At 46.2% G+C, this 25,601-nt stretch overlaps 1 protein-coding gene across 5 annotated transcripts in view; it reads right to left on the bottom strand.

Moving 5' to 3' along the window:
- Positions 1-9,048: 9,048 nt before the first annotated feature.
- Positions 9,049-25,601, bottom strand: part of OSBP2 (oxysterol binding protein 2) — a 164,141-nt gene continuing 147,588 nt past the window's right edge. For 4 of the 5 annotated variants that reach the window (XM_027575907.2, XM_027575912.2, XM_027575909.2 and 1 more), the window contains 9 exons: positions 24,229-24,280; positions 23,831-23,977; positions 22,490-22,735; positions 19,802-19,922; positions 19,412-19,515; positions 19,242-19,337; positions 18,975-19,159; positions 10,893-11,119; positions 9,049-10,655 (listed from right to left, as the gene is read on the bottom strand). In XM_027575907.2, coding sequence (XP_027431708.1) covers positions 10,510-10,655; positions 10,893-11,119; positions 18,975-19,159; positions 19,242-19,337; positions 19,412-19,515; positions 19,802-19,922; positions 22,490-22,735; positions 23,831-23,977; positions 24,229-24,280 — 1,324 coding nt within the window. In that variant the 3' untranslated portion in view covers positions 9,049-10,509. The remainder of the gene's footprint in view (positions 10,656-10,892; positions 11,120-18,974; positions 19,160-19,241; positions 19,338-19,411; positions 19,516-19,801; positions 19,923-22,489; positions 22,736-23,830; positions 23,978-24,228; positions 24,281-25,601) is intronic. The other variant, XM_027575908.2, reaches the window with a different exon arrangement.

The raw sequence follows: 25,601 nt of genomic DNA, 5'->3' as shown, positions 1-25,601 counted from the left end.
CACCGATTTAATTATTATCATTTTACAGTAAGTATTTATATCTAGTAGAGCCAATTTAACCACTTTTTATGCTTCAAGAGTGTCTTTACTATTTTTGGTCCTTTGCATTTCCATATAAAGTTTAGAATCATTTAATCAAGCTCCAAGAGAAAACCTGAAGGGGTTTCATTGGAATTGATTCTATGTCATCAGTTTGACATAAACTGATATTTATAAGTCTTCCTAACCGTGAAGATAGTATAACTGTCCATTAATTTAGATCTTTCTTTAGTGTCTCTCAAGAAAGTGTTATAATTTTCCTTTTAGAGGTCTTATATTTTCTTTTTTTTAAATATTTTATTTATTTATTTGACAGAGAGAGAGAGCTCAAGCAGGGAGAGTGGCAGGCAGAGGGAGAGGGAGAAGCAGGCTCCCCAGCTGAGCAGGGAGCCTGATCCAGGGCTTGATCCCAGGACACTGGGATCATGACCTGAGCCAAAAGCAGATGCTTAGCCAACTGAGCCACCCAGGTGTCCCAGAGGTCTTCTATTTTCTTGATTAGATGTATCCTAGGTACCTGATGGTTTTTGATGCTATTGTAAATGATACTTTTAAAACTTCATTTTTCTGACAGTTTGTTGCTAATATATAAAAATGTAATTGATTTTCATGTTATTCTAATTTATCTTTTGATTCTTTTGAGTTTGCTATACATATCTGTGAGGAATGATAATTTTGCCAATTCTCATACTTCATGTACATCAAGGCCTTATTGCCTTGGCTAGGGCTGCCAGTACAATGTTGAGTATAAAGGGAAAAGCAGGGGGTTTTTTTGTTTCTTTTTTTTTAGATTTTATTTATTTATTTATTTATTTATTTATTTGACAGAGAGAGAGACACAGCGAGAGAGGGAACACCAGCAGGGGGAGTGGGAGAGGGAGAAACAGGCTTCCCACGGAGCAAGGAGCCTGATGTGGGGCCCGATCCCAGGACTCTGGGATCATGACCCAAGCCGAAGGCAGACACTTAACGACTGAGCCACCCAGGCACCCCTATTTTTTTGTTTCTTATCTCATTGACAAAGCTTTCTTCTTCTCCTCCCCTTCCTTCCTTCCTTCTTTTCTTTTCTTTTTTCTTCTTCTTCCTTCTTCCTTCTTCCTTTTCACCATTCAACAGATTAAGGAAGTTTCCATTCCTATTTTAAAGCATTTTTTCCTTTTAAATATCATGGGTGCATGTTGAATCCTTTCTAAAGTGTTTTCTGCATCCATCGAGATGACCATGTAGTGTTCTTTATTTTTTTTAATTTATTTTATTATTATTATTAACATATAATGTATTATTTGTTTCAGGGGTAGAGGTCTGTGATTCATCAGTCTTACACAATACACAGCACTCACCACAGCACATACCCTCCCCAATGTCCATCACCCAGCCACCCCATCCCTCCCACCCCCCACCACTCCAGCAACCCTCAGTTTGTTTCCTGAGATTAAGAGTCTCTTATGGTTTGTCTCCCTGTCTGGTTCTTCTTGTTTCATTTTTTCCTCTCTTCCCCTATGATCCTCTGCCTTGTTTCTCAAATTCCACATATCAGTGAGATAATCTGATAATTGTCTTTCTCTGAGTGACTTACTTCGCTTAGCATAATACCCTCTAGTTCCAACCATGTCGTTGCAAATGGCAAGAGTTCAATTTTTGATGGCTGCATAATATTCCATTGTATATATATATACCACATCTTCTTTATCCATTCATCTGTCGATGGACATCTGGGCTCTTTCCATAGTTTGGCTATTGTGCACATTGCTGTATAAACATTGGGGTGCAGGTGCCCCTTCGGATTACTACATTTGTATCTTTGGGGTAAATACCCAGTAGTGCAATTGCTGGTTCATAGGGTAGCACTATTTCCAACTTTTTGAGGAACCTCCATACTGTTTTCCAGAGTGGTCGCACCAGCTTGCATTCCCACCAACAGTTTAGGAGGGTTCCCCTTTCTCTCCATCCTTGCCAACATTTGTCGTTTCCTGACTTGTTAATTTTAGCCATTCTGACTGATGTGAGGTGGTATCTCATTGTGGTTTTGATTTGTATTTCCCTGATGCTGAGTGACCTTGAGCACTTTTTCGTATGTCTGTTGGCCGTTTGGATATCTTCTTTGCAGAAATGTCTGTTCGTGTCTTCTGCCCATTTCTTTTTTTTTTTTTTTTTAAAGATTTTATTTATTTATTTGAGAGAGAGAATGAGAGACAGAGAGCATGAGAGGGAGGAGGGTGAGAAGGAGAAGCAGACTCTCTGCTGAGCAGGGAGCCCGATGTGGGACTCGATCCCGGGACTCCAGGATCATGACCTGAGCCGAAGGCAGTCGCTTAACCAACTGAGCCACCCAGGCGCCCTGCCCATTTCTTGATTGGATTATTTGTTCCTTGGGTGTTGAATTTGGTAAGTTCTTTATAGATTTTGGAGACTAGCCCTTTATCTGGTATTTGCATATATCTTCTCCCATTCTGTCAGTTGTCTTTGGTTTTGTTGACTGTTTCCTTTGCTGTGCAAAAGCTTTTTATCTTGATGAAGTCCCAATAGTTCATTTTTGCCCTTGCTTCCCTTGCCTTTGGTGATGTCTAGGAAGAAGTTGCTGAAGCCGAAGTCGAAGAGGTTGCTGCCTTGTTTTCCTCAAGGGTTTTGATGGATTCCTGTCTCACATTTAGGTCTTTCATCCATTTTGAGTCTATTTTTGTGTATGGTGTAAGGAAATGGTCCAGTTTCATTCTTCTGCGTGTGGGTGTCCAATTTTCCTTGTAGTGTTCTTTATTTTGTTAATGTGGTGAATTACACTCATTAGTTTTTCCTAGGGTAAACTACCTTTGCATTTCTGGAATAATGATTATAAGTTTTCTATATTTCTAGACTTGTTAGTATTTTGTTTTGAATTATACCATCACTATTGTGTAATTTTCCTCTCTTCTACTGTCCTTGTTAGGTTTTGGTGACCAGATTATACTAGCCTCAAGAAATGAGTTGGGGATTATTTCTTCTACTCTTGGGATAGTTTCTGTAAGGCTGATTATTCCTTGGTCAGCTGTGTCTGGAGTTTTGTATGTATATGTGTTAGGGGAGTTTTTATTTAAAAATTTTTTTTTAATTATTTAAGAGAGAGAGAGCGTGAGCACAAGCAGGGGGAGGGGCAGAAGGAGAAGCAGACTCGAGCCTGATGTGGAACTTGATCCCAGGATGCTGTGATCATGACCTGAGCCAAAGGCAGACACTTAATTGACTGAGCCACCCAGGCACCCTTGCGGGGAGTTTTTAAACTGATTTTTAAAGATGGTTATACTACTAATCAGGATTTTCTAATTTTTGAGTCAGTTTTAAGTTATTTTTTTCTAGAACTTTATCTGTTTTTAAAGTTATTGTTACAAAATTGTTCATAATATCCTTATTTGACAATATCTGTAGCATTTGTATTTATGTCATTTCAAATATTGTTTTTTAGGTTCATCCATTTCCTCTTTCCTTCCTTCCCTTTCTCTGACTTCCTTATCTGTGTTGTCAATTTTAGTTTTTCAAAGAATCAACCTTTAGCTTTTATCATCCTATTATGTTTGTTTTCTCTTTAATTTCTGATCTTGATTTCCTTTCTTTGAGTTTGTCTTCATGTTCATTTTCTTACTCTGACTAGATGGTTAGCTCATTTTTTAGCCTTTCTTCTTTTACAACATGAGCTTTTAATGCTATAACTTTTTCTCTAAGTACAGCTTTACCTTTGTCCTGTAAGTTTTGATATTTAGCACTTTAATTTTTAACTGTATAATTCTGTTGTTTTCTTCTCTGATCCATTAGTTATTTAAAAGAGTTTCGTAATGTTCAAGAATGGATTTTTTTTCTAATTGCCTTTTTGTTACTGATTTTGAACTGTCTTCATTTTATTTAATTTTTTTAAAGATTTTATTTATTTATTTGATAGAGACACAGCAAGAGAGGGAACACAAGCAGGGGGAGTGGGAGAGAGAGAAGCAGGCTTCCCACCGAGCAGGGAGCCCGATGCGGGGCTCTATCCCAGGACCCCGGGATCATGACCTAAGCCAAAGGCAGACGCTTAACGACTGAGCCATCCAGGCACCCCAAACTGTCTTCATTTTCGTCTGAGAATGTGGTCTGTGTATTAGTTTTTTGAAATTTGCTGAGGCGTTATGACTGGCCCAAATACGTGGTTAATATTCAAAAATGTTCCATGTACATTTCAAAAACATATATTCTGCAGTTATGTGTACATTACATCAAGTTTGTTGATTGTGTTGGAAACCTTGCTGATATTTTTTGCCTCTCTGAGCTCTCACTGCAGGGAGAGGTATATTAAAATCTTCCATTGTGATTGTGGATTTATCTATTTCTCCTTGTGATTGTGTCTGTTTTACTTTATTTTGAGATGTTATTAGGTGCATAGGAGTTTTAGAACTTTGTGAATTTTATCTTTTATCAATGACTTTTTTATTTATAGGAGTTGACATATAGAAATACGTATTTGCCTTAAAGTCTATCTTGTCTGTATATTTATGTTTTCAGTGTATTCTTGTAAACATATAGCAAGATTTTGTTTTTATTCCAGATACTTTTTATTCTTACCCAAAGATTTAACTTACTTAAATTTTGTGTATTATTGATGCATTACTGACTTATTTCTGTCTTATTTTGTAATTTTTATTCCACCTTATCTACATTCCTTTTTCCTCTTTCTTGACTTCTTTTAGATTGACTGAAAATTCCCCCCCCACACACATACAATGTTTTCCCTTGTTTGGAAATCCGTTATTCTTTCTTTAGTGATTACTCTGTGTGTTTTACCTAATACTTAACCCACCAAAGTCTAACTCCACAAGACTCTTAATACTGTTTTAGTAAGTTTTTATTCATACCTTTATTTTCCTTTGGATCCTGAAAGATATTTTCCCTGGGAATACTAACATTTTCTCCTCTCATCACTTTTCTCTTCTTTCTTAGGAGGTCAACTTTCAGTGTGATCAATGCTCTTTGAAGGTAATTCCCACCACTTACCCCAAATCTGGCTGCTTTTAAGATTTTAAGAGTCTTGCAGTCTCACTCTATTGTAGTTTGCTGTGGATGTCTTTATTTTCCTAACTAGGATTTGCTGAGGTTTACTCTGTATGTTGGTCTTTCTCATGACTTCTTGGAAATTTTAAAATCATTAACTCTTTAAAGAGTTCTGCTCCGCGATGCCTTGGTGGCTCAGTCAGTTAAGCGTCTGCCTTCGGCTCAGGTTATGGTTCTGGGATCGAGTCCCGCCGTTGGGCTCCTTGCTCAGCAAGGAGCTGGCTTTTCCCTGTGCCTGCCACTCCCCCTGCTTGTGCGCGCTCTCTCTCTCTGACAAATAAATCTTAAAAAAAAAAAGAGAGAGTTCTCCATTTCTATTAGACACATATGGGACCTTCTCACTTTATTCTCCATGTCTCTTCTTTCATATTTTTCACATCTTTGTGTTGTATTCTGGATACTTTCTTCAGAGCTTACTTCTATGTCACCATTCTCTTCAGTAGTATGTTTTAACATTATTATTTTTAGTGATTTTTTTTCTAATTTCTGGAAATTCTTTAGTTTTTTTAAAATACTGTTCATTTTCAGGAATGAAAATTTTAGAAACCTATTTCTAGAAATATATTACACATGCTTATTTTATATTCTGTGTTTGATAATTTCACTATATGGAGTTTTATGTCTGATTCTGCTGTTATTTCTGTTGGCCTATGCTCATGGGCCAACTTGTGCATTGTGTTTCCTTGTGTGTTTAGAGATATCACACTGTAAGCTATTCATTTTCCTTGCAATGTCACATCTGGGATTCCATAAGACCTGGAATGAAGGGGAGAGCCTCAGAGATGATTTCTTTGCTTTTCTCATGTGACTGGGGACATTGCCAATTTGGGACCATGTTATATTCTCTGCCAAAGATTTTATTGGATTATCTAATAGTATGTATTTGGCTATTAAACCAAACCAGGAGAGGGTCTGCTCCCAATTACAAATTCTTAGGGGATTCTTTTCTCCTCTGCTTAGGACCAATCTTTAAGACAAACAATTTTCCTGTATTTGATTTTGGATTCATTATATCAAAGGTATAGACCTCTGGGAGTCCAGCTTTATGGTGGACATCTGCTGTTAAATACCCTACCTTGGAAGTGTCATTTCAGGCGGTGAAAACTTAAGCTCACTGGTACAGTAAGTGGCTATAAGGGAAAAGCAGACTTCAGACACTTCTTACCTTCCCATATTTCTACACTCACTTAATATCTGGCCCAAGTATTCCTTATATTCTTTCCAACTCATGGATGCTTTTAAGATGTTTTAAAATTTTATCTAGCATGCCTAGTATTACACAAGAGTGGTTGATATAATGAATGATTTATAATGAAAAGCTTCCCAACACTGACCCATTCTTGCACTTCTGTGGTAAACCTAACTTGGGCATGGGTTTACCAACTTGAGGTATTAGTCTTTGGTATGTGGCTGGATTCTATTTGCTATTTGGATTTTTGAAAATACTTTTTTTTTAAAGATTTTATTTATTTGACAGAGAGAGATACAGCGAGAGAGGGAACACAAGCAGGGCGAGTGGGAGAGGGAGAAGCAGGCTTCCCGTGGAGCAGGGAGCCTGATGTGGGGCTCGATCCCAGGACCCTGGGATCATGATCTGAGCCGAAGTTAGATGCTTAATGACTGAGCCACCCAGGTGCCCCGAAAATTCGTTTTTTAAAGATTTTATTTGACAGAGAGAGAGCATGCACACACAAGCAGGGGGAGAAGCAGAGGCAGAGGGAGAAGCAGACTCTCCACTGAGCAGGGAGCCCTATGCTGGGCTCGATCCCAGGACTCTAGGATCATGACCTGAACCGAAAGCAGGCATTTAACTGACTGAGCCACCCAGGCGCCCTGAAAATTCTATTTTTTAAAAAGACCTTATTTGAGAGAGAGAGAGAGAGAGAGAGAGAGAGAGAGAGAGAGAGAGCATGCGCATGCGCACGCGCATGAGCAGAGGAGGGGCAAAGGGAGAGGGACAAGCAGACTCCCCACTGGGGAGTCCAATGTGGGGCTTGATCCTAGAACACTGAGATCATGACCTGGGCTGAAGTCAAAAGCTTAACCAACTGAGCCACCCAGGCACCTCTGAAAATTCTATTCTTAAAGTGAGATTGCAATACACAGTTCTTATATTTTCCATGCTGTCTTTCCCAGGTTTTGTTGTTGAGGTTATGTTGGCCAGCTTCATAAGAAGAATAAAAAACTGCATTGATGGTGTCTCTGTGCTACACTTTGACATTTTTCTGTCTGGTGTCCTTTACCCACTTTATTTTGAGCTCCAGCCCTGGGGATAAGGGAACTTCAGGCCTCCTCCCCCACAGTCTGTCAGGAGCAAAGACTTGGATTCTAGAGTTTGTGGGAGCAGGAGTTTCCTAGGTCCCTAGGTTCAGCTCTTCCCAGTTGCGCCCTCACAATTTGCTGCTGCAGCCACACTCTCAGTGTCTCTGGGGAGTATACCCCTGAGCCTTTGCTCTATCTGGGCCTTCTGGCCTGGAATTAATTCAACACCTATTTACTGAGCATCTCCTGTGTGCCAAGCACTGGGGATGCTATAGTATGTAAGACAGACATGATTCCTATTCTCATGAAGCTCACAGTCTATTGTGGGGTAGAGGAGATAGTCAACAAATGAATGAAATATATGGTATGACACATCATGCCAGAGTGCAGTGGAGAAAAAGGAAGCAATTTGTTGGTAGCTTTCTAACATGTTTGGGTATATGCAGGTCAAGTCCATGTTCCCCATCTTCTTAAGAATTGCTCTATTCTCTATTTTTTGCTTAAGAATTGCTCAGTTCTCCTATGTAGATTTCACAATCCATTTGTCAAGTGTTTAAAAAATATTCACAGGATGTTGATTTGGATTATGTTGGATTTGCAGATAACTGAGCTGGCCATCTGTGAAGATGGTGTTTTTCCTTTTAACTCAGGTCTTCTCTATCATTCAGTAAAAATTTTAAAGTTGTATCTGCAAAGGTCTTTTGCATCTTTTTGTCAGATGTACTTTGAGGCCCCATATGGCCTATGTTGCAGAATCTTTTTTTCTATGACCTTTTCTACTCAGTGACGGCTGGTGGATAGACTGCTGAGAGTAGGCTGATTTTCTGTGATCTGGTTAGAGTGGGTTCTAGAACGTCAACCTGATGTCACTCCCTGTTCAGAGCTCTGCCTGGCTCCACTCCAGGCTCTTCCCTCACTTTGTCTCAGTGGACTGGCTTTTGTCACCTCTGGGCTTTGCCCATGTAGCCCATCTTCTCCCTTGGCAGGCCCCCTTCCACTGCCCCCACCCCCCGGGTTCAGGTTTATGCTAGGGTTGCCTCACCTGCCTTGCACCTTCTGGCCAGCGAGAGCTGCAGGACTAACCAGTGCCTGCCTCCCCACAGGTGGGAAAGCAAGGCCCTGGTAAGGCAGGAGTTGTGCAGGGCCCGTCTTGGATCCCACAGCGCTGGGGCTTCAGGGCAGGTGATTGGAGCCTGGCTCTGCTACTCCTGTGGTGCCCTGCCCCACCCCATCTTCTCACATGGAAGCACTGGCAGTGAGGGAGGCGCCCCCACAGTGGGCCAGACCAAGCCGCCCGTCTGGGGAGCTAGTGATCTGAGTTGCTTAGCAACCTGGGACAACAGAAGCAGTCCAAGTTATCGTGGTTATCGATTAACCCTGGAACTCACCAAGGTGGGCTTCCCTTGAAGAGAAGAGCCGGGTGGGTGCCTTGGCTTGACCCCAGACAGCCCCAGGCAAAGCTGTGAGCCTTCCCCTAGCTTCTGTCTCTGCCCTCTGCAGCCTTCATGGCCCAGACCCTGTCACGAGTCTTCCACCCCGTTCTCTCCCCTCCCCATTTAGACCAGCTTTTCATTGATTTCCTCAGCGCAGAGCAGAAGAACGTCCCAGGCTCCGCCCCATGCTGCCCTATAGGCTGTCACCTGTCCTGCATCAGCCCTGATCCACCCAGTCACAGACACACTCAGGGACAGGGCCTTGGAAAACTCCAAATCCAAGGTTTTTATTACCGGTCAGAAGGTGCTCCCTCACAAACAGTGTTGAGAAGAGGTACATTGCACAGCTCTGCTGCAGGCCTGGTGGGGCCACCCACCCCACCCAGACCACCCTGCCTCTTGAGTGGGCACCCTAAGGCATTTCATACGTTGGTGTTTTCACTTTTGTTTTTTTATAAAAACAAAATCAGTCCTGGAGTATACAGAAAAAAACCCTGTGATGAATTTTCAGGACCAAACTTAAGCGGGAGGGGTTGGAGTGGAGGTTTTGTGGGGTGGGGACAGTGGCCACGGTGGCCCAGTACCCCCACCATTGGCAGAAGCCTTTGGAAGGGGGTCCGAGGAGAGGGCAGGGCACAACTGACAGGAGGGCTAAACTCAGACAGGAGTGCCCTGTCTTCATCATTTTTTAACTTTCACATACCATAGAAATTTAAGCAAAATAGCTATTTTTATATATTTATATATCATATATATATAAATCAGGCAAATAAAAGAGTTCAGGGGGTGTGGAGATGGGCACCCTGAAGGTGCCTGAGGCCGAGGCGGGACACTGGGTCTTTGGTGCCTGGGGGCACCAGCCCAGGCTGAGCCAAGTGTTTTGTTCTTATTGCTGATTTAGGGCCTGGTTCTGGGGTGGGGAGCACCTGCAGGCCCTGCCCCCCAGCCCTTCCTGGCCTCTCTAGGGCTGGGGAGCAGCCTCAACATGGCCAAGGCAAGGCAAGGGGCTGGTGCCCTCAAATCTACATGGGGGCTGCTCGGCGCCCCCTCCCCCACAGTGGGTGTGGCTGTAGCTCCAGAGACAACTGACTTGTGCTCTCCTGGGCCAGGTGGCTCCTCCAGTTCCCTTCTCTGTGGAGTCCTGGGCTCCCGCTGACTGGGCAGCTCCGATACAGATGTGGCCCTGCTATGTTGAGTGACAAAATGCTCCCTGCTCAAATGGGTCTGGCCTCCTGATGTCTTAAAAAGAAGGGGCTCTTGCCAGGACACGTTTGTGGCAAGAAAGCACACTTAGAAAGTTGTCTGCTAAGTGCTGTGCTAAAAATATTTACTAAACGTCTTGGCTGGAAAGAAATGGAGATAGTTTTTTCTAAAAAAGTCAAATGTGGCTCCTCAGGAGGGGCCAGTGCCTTCCTGGGTGGGGCTGGTGACTGGGGCAGCCCAGGGCCCGGGCCAGCCTGCCTGAGTTGTGGTAACTGGGAGCTGGGGTCCCAGTGGGACCCAAGTCCATAATGAAGGGGCTCGGGTGACCCAGGGTACCTGGAAACTGAAGAGAATGCAGGTCAGCACTTACTCCTTCCAAGTGGGAGCCCCAAAAAAGTGTTAAAAAAAAAAAGGTGGGGGGGAGGTGTGGGGACTAGGGCCACTGAGTACTAAATTGAGTGCATTAAAGAAGAGGTGGACCAGGCTGTGCAGGAGCCTGTATTTGCAGTAGGGGTGGTGCTCAGAAGATGTTGGGGCACATGTGCCAGTCCTGCCTCTCCTTGGCCTCCCAGTAGCCGCCCTTGTACATGCAGGCCGTCTCCCCCGTCAGTGGGTCCAGCCTCTTCTCGAACCACAGCGGCATGTACACATCGGCCTCCTTCTCTGCTGGGCAGGCACAGTGGGCGGAGGGGTGGACAGTGGTCTCTTCCCAGCCCGCCCCCTTCCCCGGTTCCCCCATTCCCTGCCCCCAGGACACAGCTTCCTTCCACCCTGCCTGCCCCCGCACCCTCCCTGTCCCCGGGGGTGCCCCTTCCTCCCCTTCTCCCCACCCCTGGGGCATCCCTTCCTTCCGGGAACCCGCTCCCCACCCCCAGGGTCCCCTCTCTCCCCTCCCAGCCTCACCTTCCTCCGTGCCACAGCCCCGCGAGCAGGCCTCCAGCCGCCGGCGCCGCGACACCCGCTGCTTCTCCTCCAGCCGCTGCTTCTCCGTGTTGGCCTCATCCCAGTGCCCCTTCTCCATCAGCCGCTGGTCCGGCCGCAGGCGGCTGTCCGTGGGCGCCACGCCCTCCTCGTGCTCGTTGAGGGTCAGGGCCAGCTCAGAGAAGTAGTACATGTTCTCGGCGTTCTCCCTGTGGCGGCAGGGCGGCGTGAGCGGTCCCGCAGGGCCCCCGGGGCCACGTGTCCACCCCTGGAACTCGCCCAGCCAGCGCCTGGCTCCTTCCTCTTTTCCTGCCTGCACCTTGCACACTCGCTCCACCGACCTGCATCTGTTTTGCTACATTCTACTTTTCTGGGAATTTGCCGATTTCCACCAGTTTTTCAATCTCATTACTACTGCTTTAACGACTAGGACATGGCGATGTCATCTTTTCACATCTGTGATGTGCGTTAAATGTGCCTTCCCCCCTATTCTGAACAGTCATGGTGGAGGTTCGTGCACTCTCTTCATTGACTGAAGATGAAACTTTGTTGATCCTCTTTCAGGTTTTTCTACCTTACTGAGTTTACTTTTATGTTCTCCCACTTTGTTGTGGTTTATTTTGCTGTTCTTTTTCCAACTTCATCAGATGGTTGCTGAGCTCATGATTTTGCAGCTTTTCTTTTCTAATATGTGCGTTTTAGGTTAGGCATTGCCCTCCAAGTACTGCATTAGCTGAATCTCACAGCTTTTATATGTATTACTTTAATTATCATGCACTTTATTTATTTATTTAAGAGAGAGAGTACCAGCAAGGGGTGGGGGATGGACAGGCAGACTCCCCACTGAGCATGGAGGCGGATGGGGGGCTTGATCTCAACTGAGATCATGAGGCAAGCTGAAATCAAGAGTCAGATGCTTAAGGGACTGAGCCACCCAGGTGCCCCTTTATGCAGTTATATTTTCTGATGTCCACTCTATCTTCTTTGATCTGTGGATTAGTTGGAAGTATATTTCTTGAATTTATAAACATCTGGGGATTCTTTCTAGTTATCTTTATTTCTAGCATAATTGCTTTGGAAACAGTATACTGGTATAATCTCAGTTCTTTGAAACTTGCTGAAAGACCCAGTATATGGTCAGTTTTTGCAGATGTTCCATGTGTACCTGAAGAGAAAGTGTTTACTGCAATTGTTCAGTACAGTGTTCTATAATTGGTAGATTCTATGGTTCAAACTTTTTTTTCCCTGTTTCTAGCCATTACTAAGAGCTTTGTTAAAATTTCCTATTTTGGTTGTAAATTAATCCATTTCTCCTTGTATTTCTACCAGCTTTTGTGGTAAATATTTTGAGGCTGTGTTTTTTAGGTACATGATAGGTTGAAATTTAAAACCCATCTTAGTGAATTGAACCTTTATCATTATGTCCCCCTTACCTCCAGTCTTACCTTTTGTTTTAAAGTCTGTTTTGCAACATTAATATAGCTACAGCAGATTTTGTTTGTTATTTCTGTGGACATACCTTTTTCCATCCTGTTATTCCAATCTTTCTTTCTTACTTAGAGGTAGCTCTTGTAAAACACATATAGTTGGATTTTTAAAACTTACCTGAAATCTTATACCTGTAATGGGAGTAATTAATGTAATTACTGATATGTTGGATTTAAATCTCTCTTATTTTGTTTTTTCTTTGTGTTCTCCTTTTTTGGACCCCAGAGGCACAGCTTTGGATTAGTCATGATCCTTTTGCTACACGACACCCTCTTTTTATTGGTGCTTGCATGGCCTGCTTGACCACCAGAAGAACCTCTAAACAAAAGGTAGAATCCTGACAAAACCTACATCTAACCATATGGAAAACTCACCAATCCACCCCCTTCTCAGGTAGCTGTCACAAGACTCCTGGCTTCATCAGTCCCTTGCTTACATTTTAATCTAATTTTATTGCATCTTTACATAGTCTTAAATGTGCATGTATTTACTTGTTTTCATATACATATATTTACATATTTGTTTTTAACTGTATAAGAAGAATCATGATGTATGTAATCTTCTGGGACTTGCTTTTTTTTCTTAATATTATACTGCTAAAATTTATATTGTTGCATGTTTCTGTGGTTCATTAGTTTCAACTACTGTGTAATATTCTCCCACGTGAATAATAACACAGTTATTCATTCAATAAATCTGGGTTGTTTACAAGTTTTTGCTTTGGAGTAATCTTATGCATGGTGCCCATTGTATATTTGCAGGAATTTCTTGAGTATGTAACTAGAAGTGGAACTGCTGGGCTATAGAGTCTGATATTCTTCTCTAGGAGGTAAGGCCAACCTGCTTTTCAGCATGGTGACCAGGCACCAATTCGCATTCCCATCTTTGATGGGTAAAAAATATTGTGGATCTACATCTTCTTCAACACTTGATACTGTCAGACTTTTTCATTTTTTTTTAATTAAATGAAGGCAAAATGGTCTCATTGCAGTTTTGATTTTCATTTGTCTGATTACCAATGATGTTGATCATATTCATATGATGACTGATCATATGTATTTGTTCTCATGTGAAATTCTTGCTCGTGACTCTTGCACTTTTTCTGCCAGATTGTTTTTGCTTTATTTGTGGAGGAGGTGTTCTTGATTTTTTTTTAGTTATTATTTTTAATTGTGGCCAAATACTTTTTATGTATTCTCAATACTGATCTGTTGTCGGGCATTAAGTATTTTGATTATCTTCTGAAAATTTATATATTGTCTTTTCACTTTCTTTAAATTGTCTTTTAATGAGCAAAACTTCTTTTAATGAAAAAAATATTTTAATATAGTTACATGCATCAGTGCTGTTCTGTGTCTTAAGATCTATTTCCTTAAGGTCTAAAAGATACTCATCAGTATTTTCTCCTTAGAGTTTAACTTATTGTTTAATGGCAAATCAAGCTTAATACTTTTTCTAAGACCTTTACCTGGAGTCAATTTCTATTCTAACATAAGGGAGAGATTAAGTTAATCTTTTTCCATATGGATAACAATTTTCCCAAATCCTTTTAGTGAACAGTGCCATCTTTCCACACGATCTCATGTTACCTTTGTTATATACCAAAGATATATACATCCATGGGTCTGTTTCCAGGCTCACTGTTCTATTGCAGCTTCAAAATAAGTCCTAATATCTAGTAGGGCTAGTCCTTATTTCTCTGTTCTTCAGAAATATTCTGGCCCTTTATTCTTCAATATAAATTTAAAAATCATATCAAGCAATGAAAATCACTACTGGGATTTTGTTTGAGCTCCTCTTTAGATCATAACATCTTTGTAATACTAAATCTTTCTATTTATGAACATTGTGTCTTTCTCCATTGATTTAGTTCTTCTTTAATATCTCAGTAAAGTTTTATAATTTTCTCTATAGAGGTCTTGAATATAAGATTATTACAAGATTGTTATTTATTATATTATATATTACATATTATATATTATGTTATTATATTATTATAAGATTACCTTATTGAATATAAGATTTATTACAAGATCCTCCTGTGGTATGATAATTGTCTTCTCTTAAATTGTATTTCCTAGTTGTTTTCTTTTAGTGTGTAGAAATGCAACTGACTTTTGCATATAACCTTATACTAAGACACCTAAAATGCTTTTTCTGAATCTACTGAGATTTATTAATGTGATGAATTAATTTGTGGATTTTTTTTTAAAGATTTATTTATTTGACAGAGAGACAGATAGCGAGAGAGGGAACACAAGCAAGGTGAGTGGGAGAGGGAGAAGCAGGCTTCCCGCTGAGCAGGGAGCCTGATGTAGGGCTCAATCCCAGGACCCTGGGATCATGACCTGAGCTGAAGGCAGCTGCTTAACAACTGAGCCACCCAGGCACCCCTGGATTTTCTAATAATAAAATCACCTTTGCATGCCCATGATAAATGCAAAGGATTGATGAATGCTTTCTTTTTTATACACTGTTGGATTTTCTGATGTCTTATTTTGGAATTTTGCTTATATATTCATGAATGACTCTTTTAGGTTGGTTTGGTATCAGGGTTATCCTGGCTTCACGTATAGGAAAAGAGAGCATTTCTTCTTTTCCTTTGGTCTGGAAGATTTTATATACTATTGGGATAATATATTTCTTGAAATTTTGGTAGAATTCACCTACAAAATTAACTGGGTTTTGTGTTTTCCCTGTGAGAATTTTTAAACTACCTCTTCTGTTTCTTTGATTATAGGACTAGTCATGCTTTTCATTTCTTTTAGACTCAGTTCTTATATTTTTCTAAGAATTTGTCCTCATCTGAATTTTAATTCTCTCTTAGTACTTTGTATGTCATATTAAACTCTTCATTAATAATATTTATTTCTATATTCTCTCTTGGTAAGTCTTGCCAATAGTTTTCTGTCAGTTTTTTTTTCTTGAAGAATCAACTTTTGGTTTTTTAAACTTCTCTTTTATTTTTTCTATTTTACTAATCTCTGCTTTTAAAGTCAGTTTTTTTCTTTCTTCTGGTTTATATGTTGACCTTCTCTAATTTCTTAGATTAGAAACTCAGAAAAGAAATAGCCTCAAAATGAATGAGCTTGTTTATGTGCCTATTTAAGGCAATCCATTTCCTTTAAAGCACTGCCTTTGTTACATCCATTCTCAATTTTAGGTATTTTATTTTATTTTATTTTATATTAAGATTTTATTTATTTAAGAGAGAGAGAGAGAACAAGATGGGGGCAGAGGGAGAGGGAGAAGCAGGCTCCCTGCTCAGCAGGGAGCCAGATGTGAGGCTTGATCCCAGGACCCTGGAATCATGACCTAAGCCAAAGGCAGATGCTTAACTGACTGAGCCACCCAGTTGCCCCAATTTTAGGTATTTTAAAATTTCCATTCTAATTTATTATTTTCCCCATGAGTTATTTAGCAACTTAACAATTTTTTCCAAACACATGAGGACTTTTTGTCATCTTGTTCATATCTTCTGACTTAGTTGTCTTATCAGAGATGTGGTCTATACACTACCCTCTAAATTTGTTGAGTCTTTCTTTAGGGTTCAGTACATGATGGATCTTTGCATACGTTCCATGTCTATTGGGTAAAAGGTACATTCTATTATTGTTGCAACTGCAAGTATGTGGACATCCTGTGTTGTTTTGATCTCTTCAGATCCTTGTTGATCCCACCCCGGCTCTGACTGATCAACAAGTGAGAGAGGCATATTGAAGTCTCTCAATCTCCCACCATGGTGATGATTTTATCAATTTCTCCCTTTACTATCAATATATGCTTTGTATATTTTTGAGGCTGTTTCATTACATGGATAGTGAAACTCATATCTTCTTGAAGAACTCAGACTTTTATCATGTAGCAGTTCTTCCATCCCTAATAATGCTTTTGTCTTATTAAATTCTATTTTATCTGATATTAATATAGCTATTGTAGCTTTTTCAGTTAGTATTCCCATGATATGTCTTTTCCTTTCAACCTCTGCATGTCTTTGTTTTTGACATCTCTTAGAAGGTGCATATATCTGGATTTTAAAAAAATCCAGTCAGTCAGTATTTTGCTTTTTGACTGATGAGTTTCAGCTACTTTTATTTGTTATGCTTGGGCCTATTCCTATTGTGTTGATTTACTGTTTTTATTTGTCCTTTTTCTTTTTAGTCTTTTCTTACTATTTTAACATCTTATATTTGTCTCTTCCTTCTAATAAGAACTTAGCAATCCTTCACATCCCTTGGTGTTCCTTTCAACTCCCCTCAGATCCTGACATATTAACATTATCTACATCTTAAATTCTGCATTATTATGGGAATATTTCTCTTTTACTTTGGTCCTAGTAATTGTTAAAAACACAACTTTTACTTCATATGTCTTTTGCAGCAACTTCTGGATATTTTTTTTCTCCCCCTTTTAAAGTACTATGTCTAGGGGCGTCTGGGTGGCTCAGTTGGTTAAGCATCCAGCTCTTGATTTCAGCTCTGGTCATGATCTCACATGATCTCAGAGTCTTAAGCTCGAGCCCCATGTCAGCTAAGCACGGGGTGTGTGGATCCTGGTTAAGATCGTCTCTCTCCCTCCCCTGCCCCACCCCTGCTTGCTCTCTCTCTAAAATAAATAAATAAACAAACTACTATTTCTGATACCATTTTCACTGTGGGTTTTTTGTGGCAAACCTTCTGAGGCTGTTTGCCTGACGACATTTATTGTTGTTGTTGTTGTTATGTCCTCATTATTAAATGATAGCTTGGCTGGATAAAAATCTTAATCTTCTAATTTTGCTTTCTTCATTACCTTGAAAATATTACTCCAAACATTGGCTATTGAAAGATGTCAATCTTTCTGATTGCCAATCTGACTCTTTTTTTTTTTTAAGATTTTATTTATTTGACAGAGACATAGCGTGAGAGGGAACACAAGCAGGGGGAGCGGGAGAGGGAGAAGCAGGCTTCCCGCTGAGCAGGGAACCCGATGCGGGGCTCGATCCCAGGACTCTGGGATCATGACCTGAGCAGAAGACAGATGCTTAACGACTGAGCCACCCAGGTGCCCCTGCCAATCTGATTCTTTATCCTTCATTGTAATCTGCTTGTACTCCTCTCTTGAAGCTACTAGAATTTTCTCTTTGGCATTTTTAATTTTCACTATAGTGTGGTCTAGGTGAAAGCTTTTCTTTATCTCTTGTCTCTGGAACTCCACAGGCCCTTCAACCCAAGGTCTCCCATCTCTGTTTTTATTCTGGGAAATCTATCTCCATTATTCAACTATTTCTCTTTCCTTCCCATTTTTCTTTCTTTCTTTTCCTTCCAGGATTCCAGTTAAACATTATTTTAGTGGTTGTTCTAGGAAATATGCAGACTTCACACAGCCAAAAGTTACCGCACATCTTGACCTTCCTGAGTTGCACAAAGGCCTTTGAGAAGTTTCCTTCCATTTATCCCTCTTCTGACTTATATGATCACACAGTTGTATTTTATGTTTAGATTCTAAAACCCGCAAGACATCTCTATTCTTGTTTATTTACTGTTCACTTAGGTTCACATAGTTTTTGTTCTTCCTTCATTCACACATCTCAGATCTTCCATCTGGGATCACTTTCCTTCTGCAGGAGGTATATCCTTTAATGTGGGTCTGCTGGTGGCAAAATGAGTTTTTATTAGTCTGAAAATAAAATATTTCAACACTCTGTAAACGTGTTCTTGCTGGGTGTATAATCATCGGCTGGCAGTGAGTCTGCACATGGAAGATCTCATTTGACCATCTTCAAGCTTCTACCAGGAAGAGACCGCTGTCAGTCTGCTGTTCCTCAGAAAGTCATACAGGTCTTTTTCACAACTCTGATTTAGTTTCAACAGTTCCACTGTATAGATTTGGTGTGGAAGATTCTTTTCTGTTTGCTCTTCAGATATGGTCTCTTTCCTTCTAGACTCTGACTAGAAGTACGCTAGACCCTGCTCTCAAACCTGACGTGTGCATGGCTGCCCTGGGGATCTTCCTGAGATTCTCACTCTAATGGGCTCCCAGGGCTGCTGGTGATGCTGCTCCAGGGACTCCCTCTGAGTCACTAGGTGATAAGCTTTCTCTCTCTTAGCTTTTTGTCTTTGCCAGGTTTTGTCTATCTGAAGTGTTTCTTTCTTACATTGATGGATTATATTAAACCTTCCCAATTGGAGTTCTCAAGTTCAGTTACTTAATTTTTCCTTTGTAGAATTTGTTTTGCTCTCTTTGGAACCTGCTGTGCCACTTTTTATAGTTTTCTGTTTCTTGCATTGATTTTCACATTTGGTTTTCATTCCTTGGACTGTGGGGACTCTGTCCTTATCAGCCTGTTTAAAGTCTGCATAGGACTTGCTACCACCGGATACAGTCACGCTTATTTACGGCCGAGCGTCTGGTTCCCACACTGGGATGTCAGGTGCAGAACACCGCCTCTGCCTGTGTGTGGACAGAACCATCCCGACCCCAGTGCCTGCTGCTCGCTTCTTGCCAGGCCGGGCAGGCTCCCTGGCCTGTCCTCTGCCCCTTGCCTCTGTTTCCCGCTCCCTGCCTGCTCTTTACCCACCCTGCAGCCCCACTCACGGCAGCGGGTACTTCTTCCACAACAGCTTGGCTGGAAGCGTCTGGTACACTGTCTTCTGCTTCCCATCCGAGCCAGGGCTGCTGGGGCTGCTTTGCACGATCTTGGCGCACTCCATCTGTTCATCCCACGAGCCTGACAGCACGTAGTGGGCTTTGCCCTGGCTGTCACTCACCACGCCTGTCACCTGTGGACATGGGCAGGATCGGCATAGGCACACACCCCCCTCCAGGCCCCCCCCCAGGACTCCAAGAGGTGGCCTTGCTTACCTTCCGGGCTACCTCTTTGGAGAAGTAGCTGTAGGGCAAGAACTTCAGCTGGCACCGGTCCTGGGTCTTATGGTTTACAATCTCGATGTCCCCTGTCTGGTGAGGGAGGGTAGTGGTCAGTGGCCCACCTTGAGGCCACACGCCCCCCCTCCCTGAGGGTACCACCTGACCTGATCGATCCAGAGCTTGCCCACAATGATGTTATGTACAGTCGAGGTGCTCTTCCTCCACACGTAGTGATTCCCACTGGCCTGGAATTCTAAGTGGATGGCACCTGGAGGCCAGATATAGGGTCAGAGGTCACGGCTTGCCATGCTAGACCCCAGCCAGCCTGCCTGCTCACAGTCCCAAGGTCCTGACAACTGGAAGCAGTATTCATGTGGACTGGGGACAGGACATAGGCCAGGGAGGCATCCAGGAAGCCTGGGGAGGTGGGAAACAGATTTGCAGAGAGACTAATGTCACTCCTGGAGGCCCCAAGCTGGCTTCTGGGTTGGTAAAACCCTCCCCCTTATCCTGAATGTCTTTCTGTCCTGGGAGAGCATAGGGCTCCAGCTCACCTAGCGGCATGATGGAGAGGTATTTTCCCCGGAACTTGCTGGAGATGGTGATCTCCTGCCACAGGCTCCAGCCACGCTTGGAGAACACGTAGTGTGCAGCTGATGGTGGGTGGTGGCTCACCTGAGACCAGACCCACAGGACATGAGCGTCTGCTGGACGTGAGCCCAGGCCTGCTCCCCATCCAGCTGTCGGGGGGGCAGCCTGCCCTGTGCTCAGCACGACCAGCTCCATGGCCCTGGGAGCAGGCCCCCAGGAAGGATGGTGCTCTGAGTGGAAAAGCAAGGGTGCGGCAGTGGGACCGGCCTAGGTGGCTGTCCTGGGCTTGCTGTGGTTGGGAGAAGGGGGCCGAGGCATCTCTACGGCGGACTTGGGCTCTGAAATGGGGTGACGACAGAGCCTGGCCTCGAGGAGGCCCCTGCGACCAGCTGTGCTGAGGGCTAGGAAGCGAGGTGTGACGCTCTAGCGAGGGCTTCTGTGCCCACTCTCCAGGTAGCCGCCCCACTCATCCGCAAAGGGCTGCCCCTACTGGGCCATGTTGCACAGGGGCCCAGGCCAGGGAAGCCATTTGAACTGAGTGGCAGAGTTGGGCCCTGCCTCCCTCCTGGGTGGCCCGGCTCCAGAGCAGGAGTCCACGTCAGTGTCCCGCCCCGGGTGCGGAGAGTGGTGCAGTAAGCTCTGCACAGCCCCGCAGGGGTCCCCTAGCACCTCCCGCCTCCTCTCACGGCACTGGGCGCCCCTGATGGCTGTCCCACCTGCTAGCATACCCCTACCAACTTCCCCTTGTTTGTTCTTCCTCATTCTATGGCTCCTTTGGTCGCAGGGTCCTGGGGCCCAGCCTCTCCCCAGCTTCCTCACTCCCTAGGGCACCTCTTCGCTGAGTCACGGCTTCAGTCAGGCTCCAGCCCCAGCCTTGCGCTCCAGTCTGCCCCAGCTGCCCACTGGATGCTTCCGTCGGCTCTTTGGACTGACCAGAGTTCCTGCCGTACCTGAATGCATCTCTCATTGCCTCCTGTCACCATGAGTGGTACTTCACTGCCTTTTGGGTCTGAGTCCCAGGTCAAACTGCCAACCGTTCCTTGTCGCCCAAGGCCAGCACCCCACGTGCCCTAGGGCCCAGCACAATGGCAAACTCAGGGATGGGACCCCAAGGGGCTGGCCCTGGTGCTCTGCGTCATGGCTTCCTGCTCAGGCCGATGACCCAGTCTTAACAGCTGCTCACACCAAATGCTTTGGAGTCATCCCTGGCCCTCTTTCTTGCATGCCTGCTCTAATCCTTAGCAAATCCAGGCTGTTCTTTCTTCAAAATGCATCTAGGAGCCACCCCTCCCCCTCACCAGGCCACAGTCGGTGGCGCAGAGCATCTGTAGGCTTTACTCTCTGCTGCAGGGGTTGGGGGGTGGGGGCATAAAACAAGGCCAGTGTCCTGACTCCTCCACCTGCCACACAGAATGAAACCAGAGGCCTCAGGCTGCCTGCCCACTCCCTGTCTGACCTGTGCGCTCCTTTCTCCCTCACTCTGGGCTTCAGTCAGCTTTCTAAAGGAGCCAGAACCATCTGACATACACAGCACCTGGCCCTCACTGCCCCCCTCAGGAGAACAGGCACCCCATCCACTCACTTCCCAGCTGCCTGTATTAGCACCTGGCGCTTTTGGGGGTACTTGGTCAACTCTATTGAATAAAGAAGTGAATTCACTCAGTAGTTCAGGCCAAGAACGCCAGGGTCATCCTTGCCGCCTTCCCTTGCCTCCCTCCCTCCCTCCTTTGCCCTCTCTTCCTCCTTTGCCCTCTCTCCCCACATCCAAAGCATTAGCAAATCCCCAGGCTCTACTTTCTAAGCAGCTTGCGCTCTGCCCGCCCACGTCCCCCTGGTGTGGCTACCCTAACCGGCTTCCCGTAGGGTGACACTGCAACCAGAGCACGCCTTTTAAACTAGCCACCAGACCGTGAAATGTCTGCTTTCTGAGCTCCACCCCAGGCCCAGAACAGCGCCTGGCCCACGGCTCATGTCCAGCAGCCCACCCGGGAAGCTCTATGTTGGGTGCCTTCACGCAGCACTTAACTGGGTCCTCCCAGCACCCAGGGAGGCACCAACAGAATCACCCCTCTTCAGACAGGGGCGCCAAAGCTCAGGCTGAGATGCTACTGTGGAGGCTCCCAGACCCCAGGGCCCGGGTTTGATTCTGCTCTGGGAGGAGAATACGCATCTCTGTGGGGAAGGCATAGAGAAGGGATGGGGGCAAGCTGACCTCGCCGCCCCCCAGGGCAGGACCTCTGGACCCCAGAAGCTCCTCACACTCCAGGCCTGTACCATCACTGACCAGGGTCCCCACATGGTGCGGGGTCCCCTCTGCCTGCCACCCGCCCCCCAGCTCTGGTCCACCCGGACTCCCTGATAGCACCGCATACAACCCTTGAGGGTTGCCGCATGGTTCCTGATGGGGAGGGGGGCCTGGGGAGGGGGGCCTCCCCTTCCCCACACACCCCCTTCCCTTACCCACACACCAGCCCTGACTCTGTACTCACCCGGGAGACCTGCCCCTGCTGCAGGAGGCCCAGCTGCTGACTGGACCTCGTCTTGGCCCTGTGGGCACGGGCACATCAGGGACAGAGGCTGCGTCCCATCCTTCTTGCTAGGACCCCCAGACCTAGCAGGAGTGGCTTGGCCAGAGTGTGTGTGGGCCTCACCTGCTCGCAGAGGGAGCGCAGGCCCATGTCATCGAGGCGGTCCAGCTCAAAGGTCTCCCCCAGCATGGGGTTGAAGGGCTTGGCGATGCGGTGCACAGTGGTGGAGTAGGAGGACACAGAGAAGGCGGCCACCAGGCACATCTGCTCCACCGAGCTGGTGCAGTGCACTGCCTTGTCCAGCAGGTGGTGGTACTCCAGGTCCTCCGTCAGCCGCTGGAGCATGGACAGGGGCTCGTTAAAGTTGACCTGCGGACAGGCGGCGGTCAGGCGCTGCTCCCAGCACAGGCCTGGGGTCGGCACGGCACCCTTGTTCTCCTCAGAGGTTCGTGGACACTGCTGCCCAGATGGCACCTTCACGGTCAGGATCCTCTGATGACCGTGTCTAAAGCCCTGTCTAAACCCGCAGCTCCATGCGCTCGCCTCCGGCGTCAGTTCTCTCCACAGCCTCACCGCTTTTGGACCTGCTGTCTCTCGTACCCTCTCACTACGATTACTGTCACTCTCCCCTCCTAGAATGTAAATGCCACAAAGGCCAGAGTTTCTGACTTGTTCAGCACCGAGTCAGATTCAGTGAGTGAGTGGATGGATGGGTGGCTGGCTGACTTTCCTCCTATTCTGACCTATTATGCTAGTTTTCTGGTGAAAGCTCCTGGAGGTGACCCCCCATCCTGGCCTTGGACAGGGCGGGGTCACTCACCATGCTGGGCTGCGACCCTGGGCCAGCCATCCGGCAGGGACTGCTCTGTGTTCTCCCCTTTCATCCTCCCGACACTGTTCTGTGGGCGCCGTTACTCTCCCCACTTTGCAGGTGTGGGCACAGAGGCCAGAGATGTGAAGGGGTTTGTCCCGGGGGCACACAGTGAAGCCAAGTCTGGCCTGAACCCCAAACTCTTCCTCCCTGGAGATGCCATCAGAGCCTGGCGGCCCGCGAATGCTAACCACCCTCAGCGTGCTGGGTGACCTCGCTGGCGTGGGCGCCAGAGACAGCTCCCGGCCCAGAGGAGGGCAGTCCTGCCACTCCCCATCTAGGAGGTCAGGGCAGCTAGGACACCGTGAAGCCCGGTCAGGTGCAGAGGCGCTCTGGGGGTCCCCACATCTCTGATCAATGCAGAGCCCCTCCTTTGCTCCTTCCCTCAGAGCCTGAGACCTCAGGTCTCAGGGGATTTTGGCAATGTCATTGAACACGATTGGATAATTTGTTACATGCTCCTCAGGTGTCCTTAAGAAAATGACACCCAGGCTGCTTGTACTTCACAGAGGTCATTCCTTCTCATCCATGCACAAAAAAGCACCCCCCCACCCCCCAGGACCCACTGCAGCTGCCCTGCCCCAGCTCCCTACCGGCATGGGGATCTTGGAGAGCTCCCGGCCGATGCAGTTCTTCATGATGCTCCAGAGATTAAGGCTGTAGTTGGGTTTGTCAGGGATGCGGACACGCCTCTTGACTTTGGGGGGGCCCTTGGGCACAAGTGAGGCACCATCTAGCACCTGCCAGAGAGAACGTGCCTGTGAGTGGAGGCCAGGGTGCCCCTTCAGTCTTCTAGCCCTGGCCCTCACCTCTACCCAGTGCAGTCTGAGCACCGAGCTGGCCACTGGCATGGCGCTGGCGCAGGGGGCAGTCTGGCTGATCGGTCAGACCAGGATGAAGGCAGCCAGGGCACTGAGCCCACCCCAGGGGCCTGGAGCCCAAAGTGCCAGCCTGCCTCCTAGCCAGCCTCGGGGTCCTCCCTCTCACTTACATTATCTGATGAGGTCCAGTCCACTGAGCCTGTGGTCCCACCCTCTGCTTTTCTGCAAGAAACACAAAAAGGGAGGTAAGTTATTTACAAGTCCTCAGGCCTCCTGGGGACCTGGCCACCTTCTATCCACACCCCTCAGTGGGGTGCAAGGGGGCAGCCCACCCCAAAGCTGCTTCTCCAATGGGACATCTCCGGTTTGGGACATTCAGCTGGGCTGAGGGGCCCAGGACAGTGATTTGGAGGGGCTCCCACCCACTGATGCCCCATAGGAGCAGCCACTCGAGCAAAGTCACCTGAGGTCCCTGCATACAGCCCCCTCCTGGGACTGGCAGACCCAGGACCCGGATGAAGCTGGGAGTGGCCATTTCCTCTGGCAGAGCCTCCTAGGGCCCCGTGGGCCCCCTCCATCACAGACAGACCCCACTGTGCCCTCACTGTCTGCTGGTCTGACTCTCGCACTAGACTGGGGTTCCAGAAGGGTAGGAAGTGGGTCAGATGCATGCCTGTGCCTGTGAATCCTTGTGGTGAGATGGTTGGCTAGAGCAGCAGGGGGCGGTATGGCTGAGGGGCCCAAGCTCTGAGGGATCCCCAAGGACAGGTGACCTGGGCCAGCGGGGGCGAGGGACAGGCACTTGGCAGTCAGGGCCTCAGGGAATGGGAAGGATTCACTGGGTCACTGCGGACAAGGGACCCGCCTGCAGCCCAGAGGAGCTACACTACCAGGGAAGGTGGTAGTTTAGGCCTTGGGGCTGTGTCAGGAGCCTAGGGAGCTAGTGAAGAGTGTTGAGCACAGGGGTCACCTGCTTGCTGGTTGGGTGGCAGCAGAGAGGCCTGGGGCTGTTGGCTGAGGTGTGGAAGGTGGCTAGGGTGGGGGCACAAAGGAGGAGGCAGAGCGCAGGCCCCTGGGGACTCCAGATATGGGAGGGGTGGGCGGGGAGCTGGAGGGATCTGCGAAGGTGACACTGCTGGGTGATAAAGTGAAAGGAAAGAACAGCCAAGCCAAGCTCATTTTGAGAGCAATATAAGTAAATCTTAAAATATTATTGGGAAATGAACCTCGATTGAATTGGAAATACAGTTGATAGGACTAGAAACTCCCTGAGGGGTTAGAGAGATCCCAACGGCCCTTGCCCTGGGAGAAACCAGGACAGGGGGGTGGTGACCCATGTCGGTCCACAGAGGCAAAGAAGGAGCGGCCAGAGGTTTTGCAGGCCTCCCGCTCCCCGGACTGGGCTTCAGGAAGGCAGCGTGGGGCTTGGCGGGCAGCAGATCAGAAGCAGAGAGTAAGGCCGCTGGGAAGCCTGCAGTCCCTCATCCGTGAGGGGCTGAGTGCCCTGCCTGAGGGCCCGCCCGTGAGGGGGCATGGGAGGCTG

The sequence above is a fragment of the Zalophus californianus genome, chromosome 14 (genome assembly GCF_009762305.2).
Source record: "Zalophus californianus isolate mZalCal1 chromosome 14, mZalCal1.pri.v2, whole genome shotgun sequence".
Taxonomy (NCBI): Eukaryota; Metazoa; Chordata; class Mammalia; order Carnivora; family Otariidae; genus Zalophus; species Zalophus californianus.
This window is presented reverse-complemented; position numbering and strand designations above follow the sequence as displayed.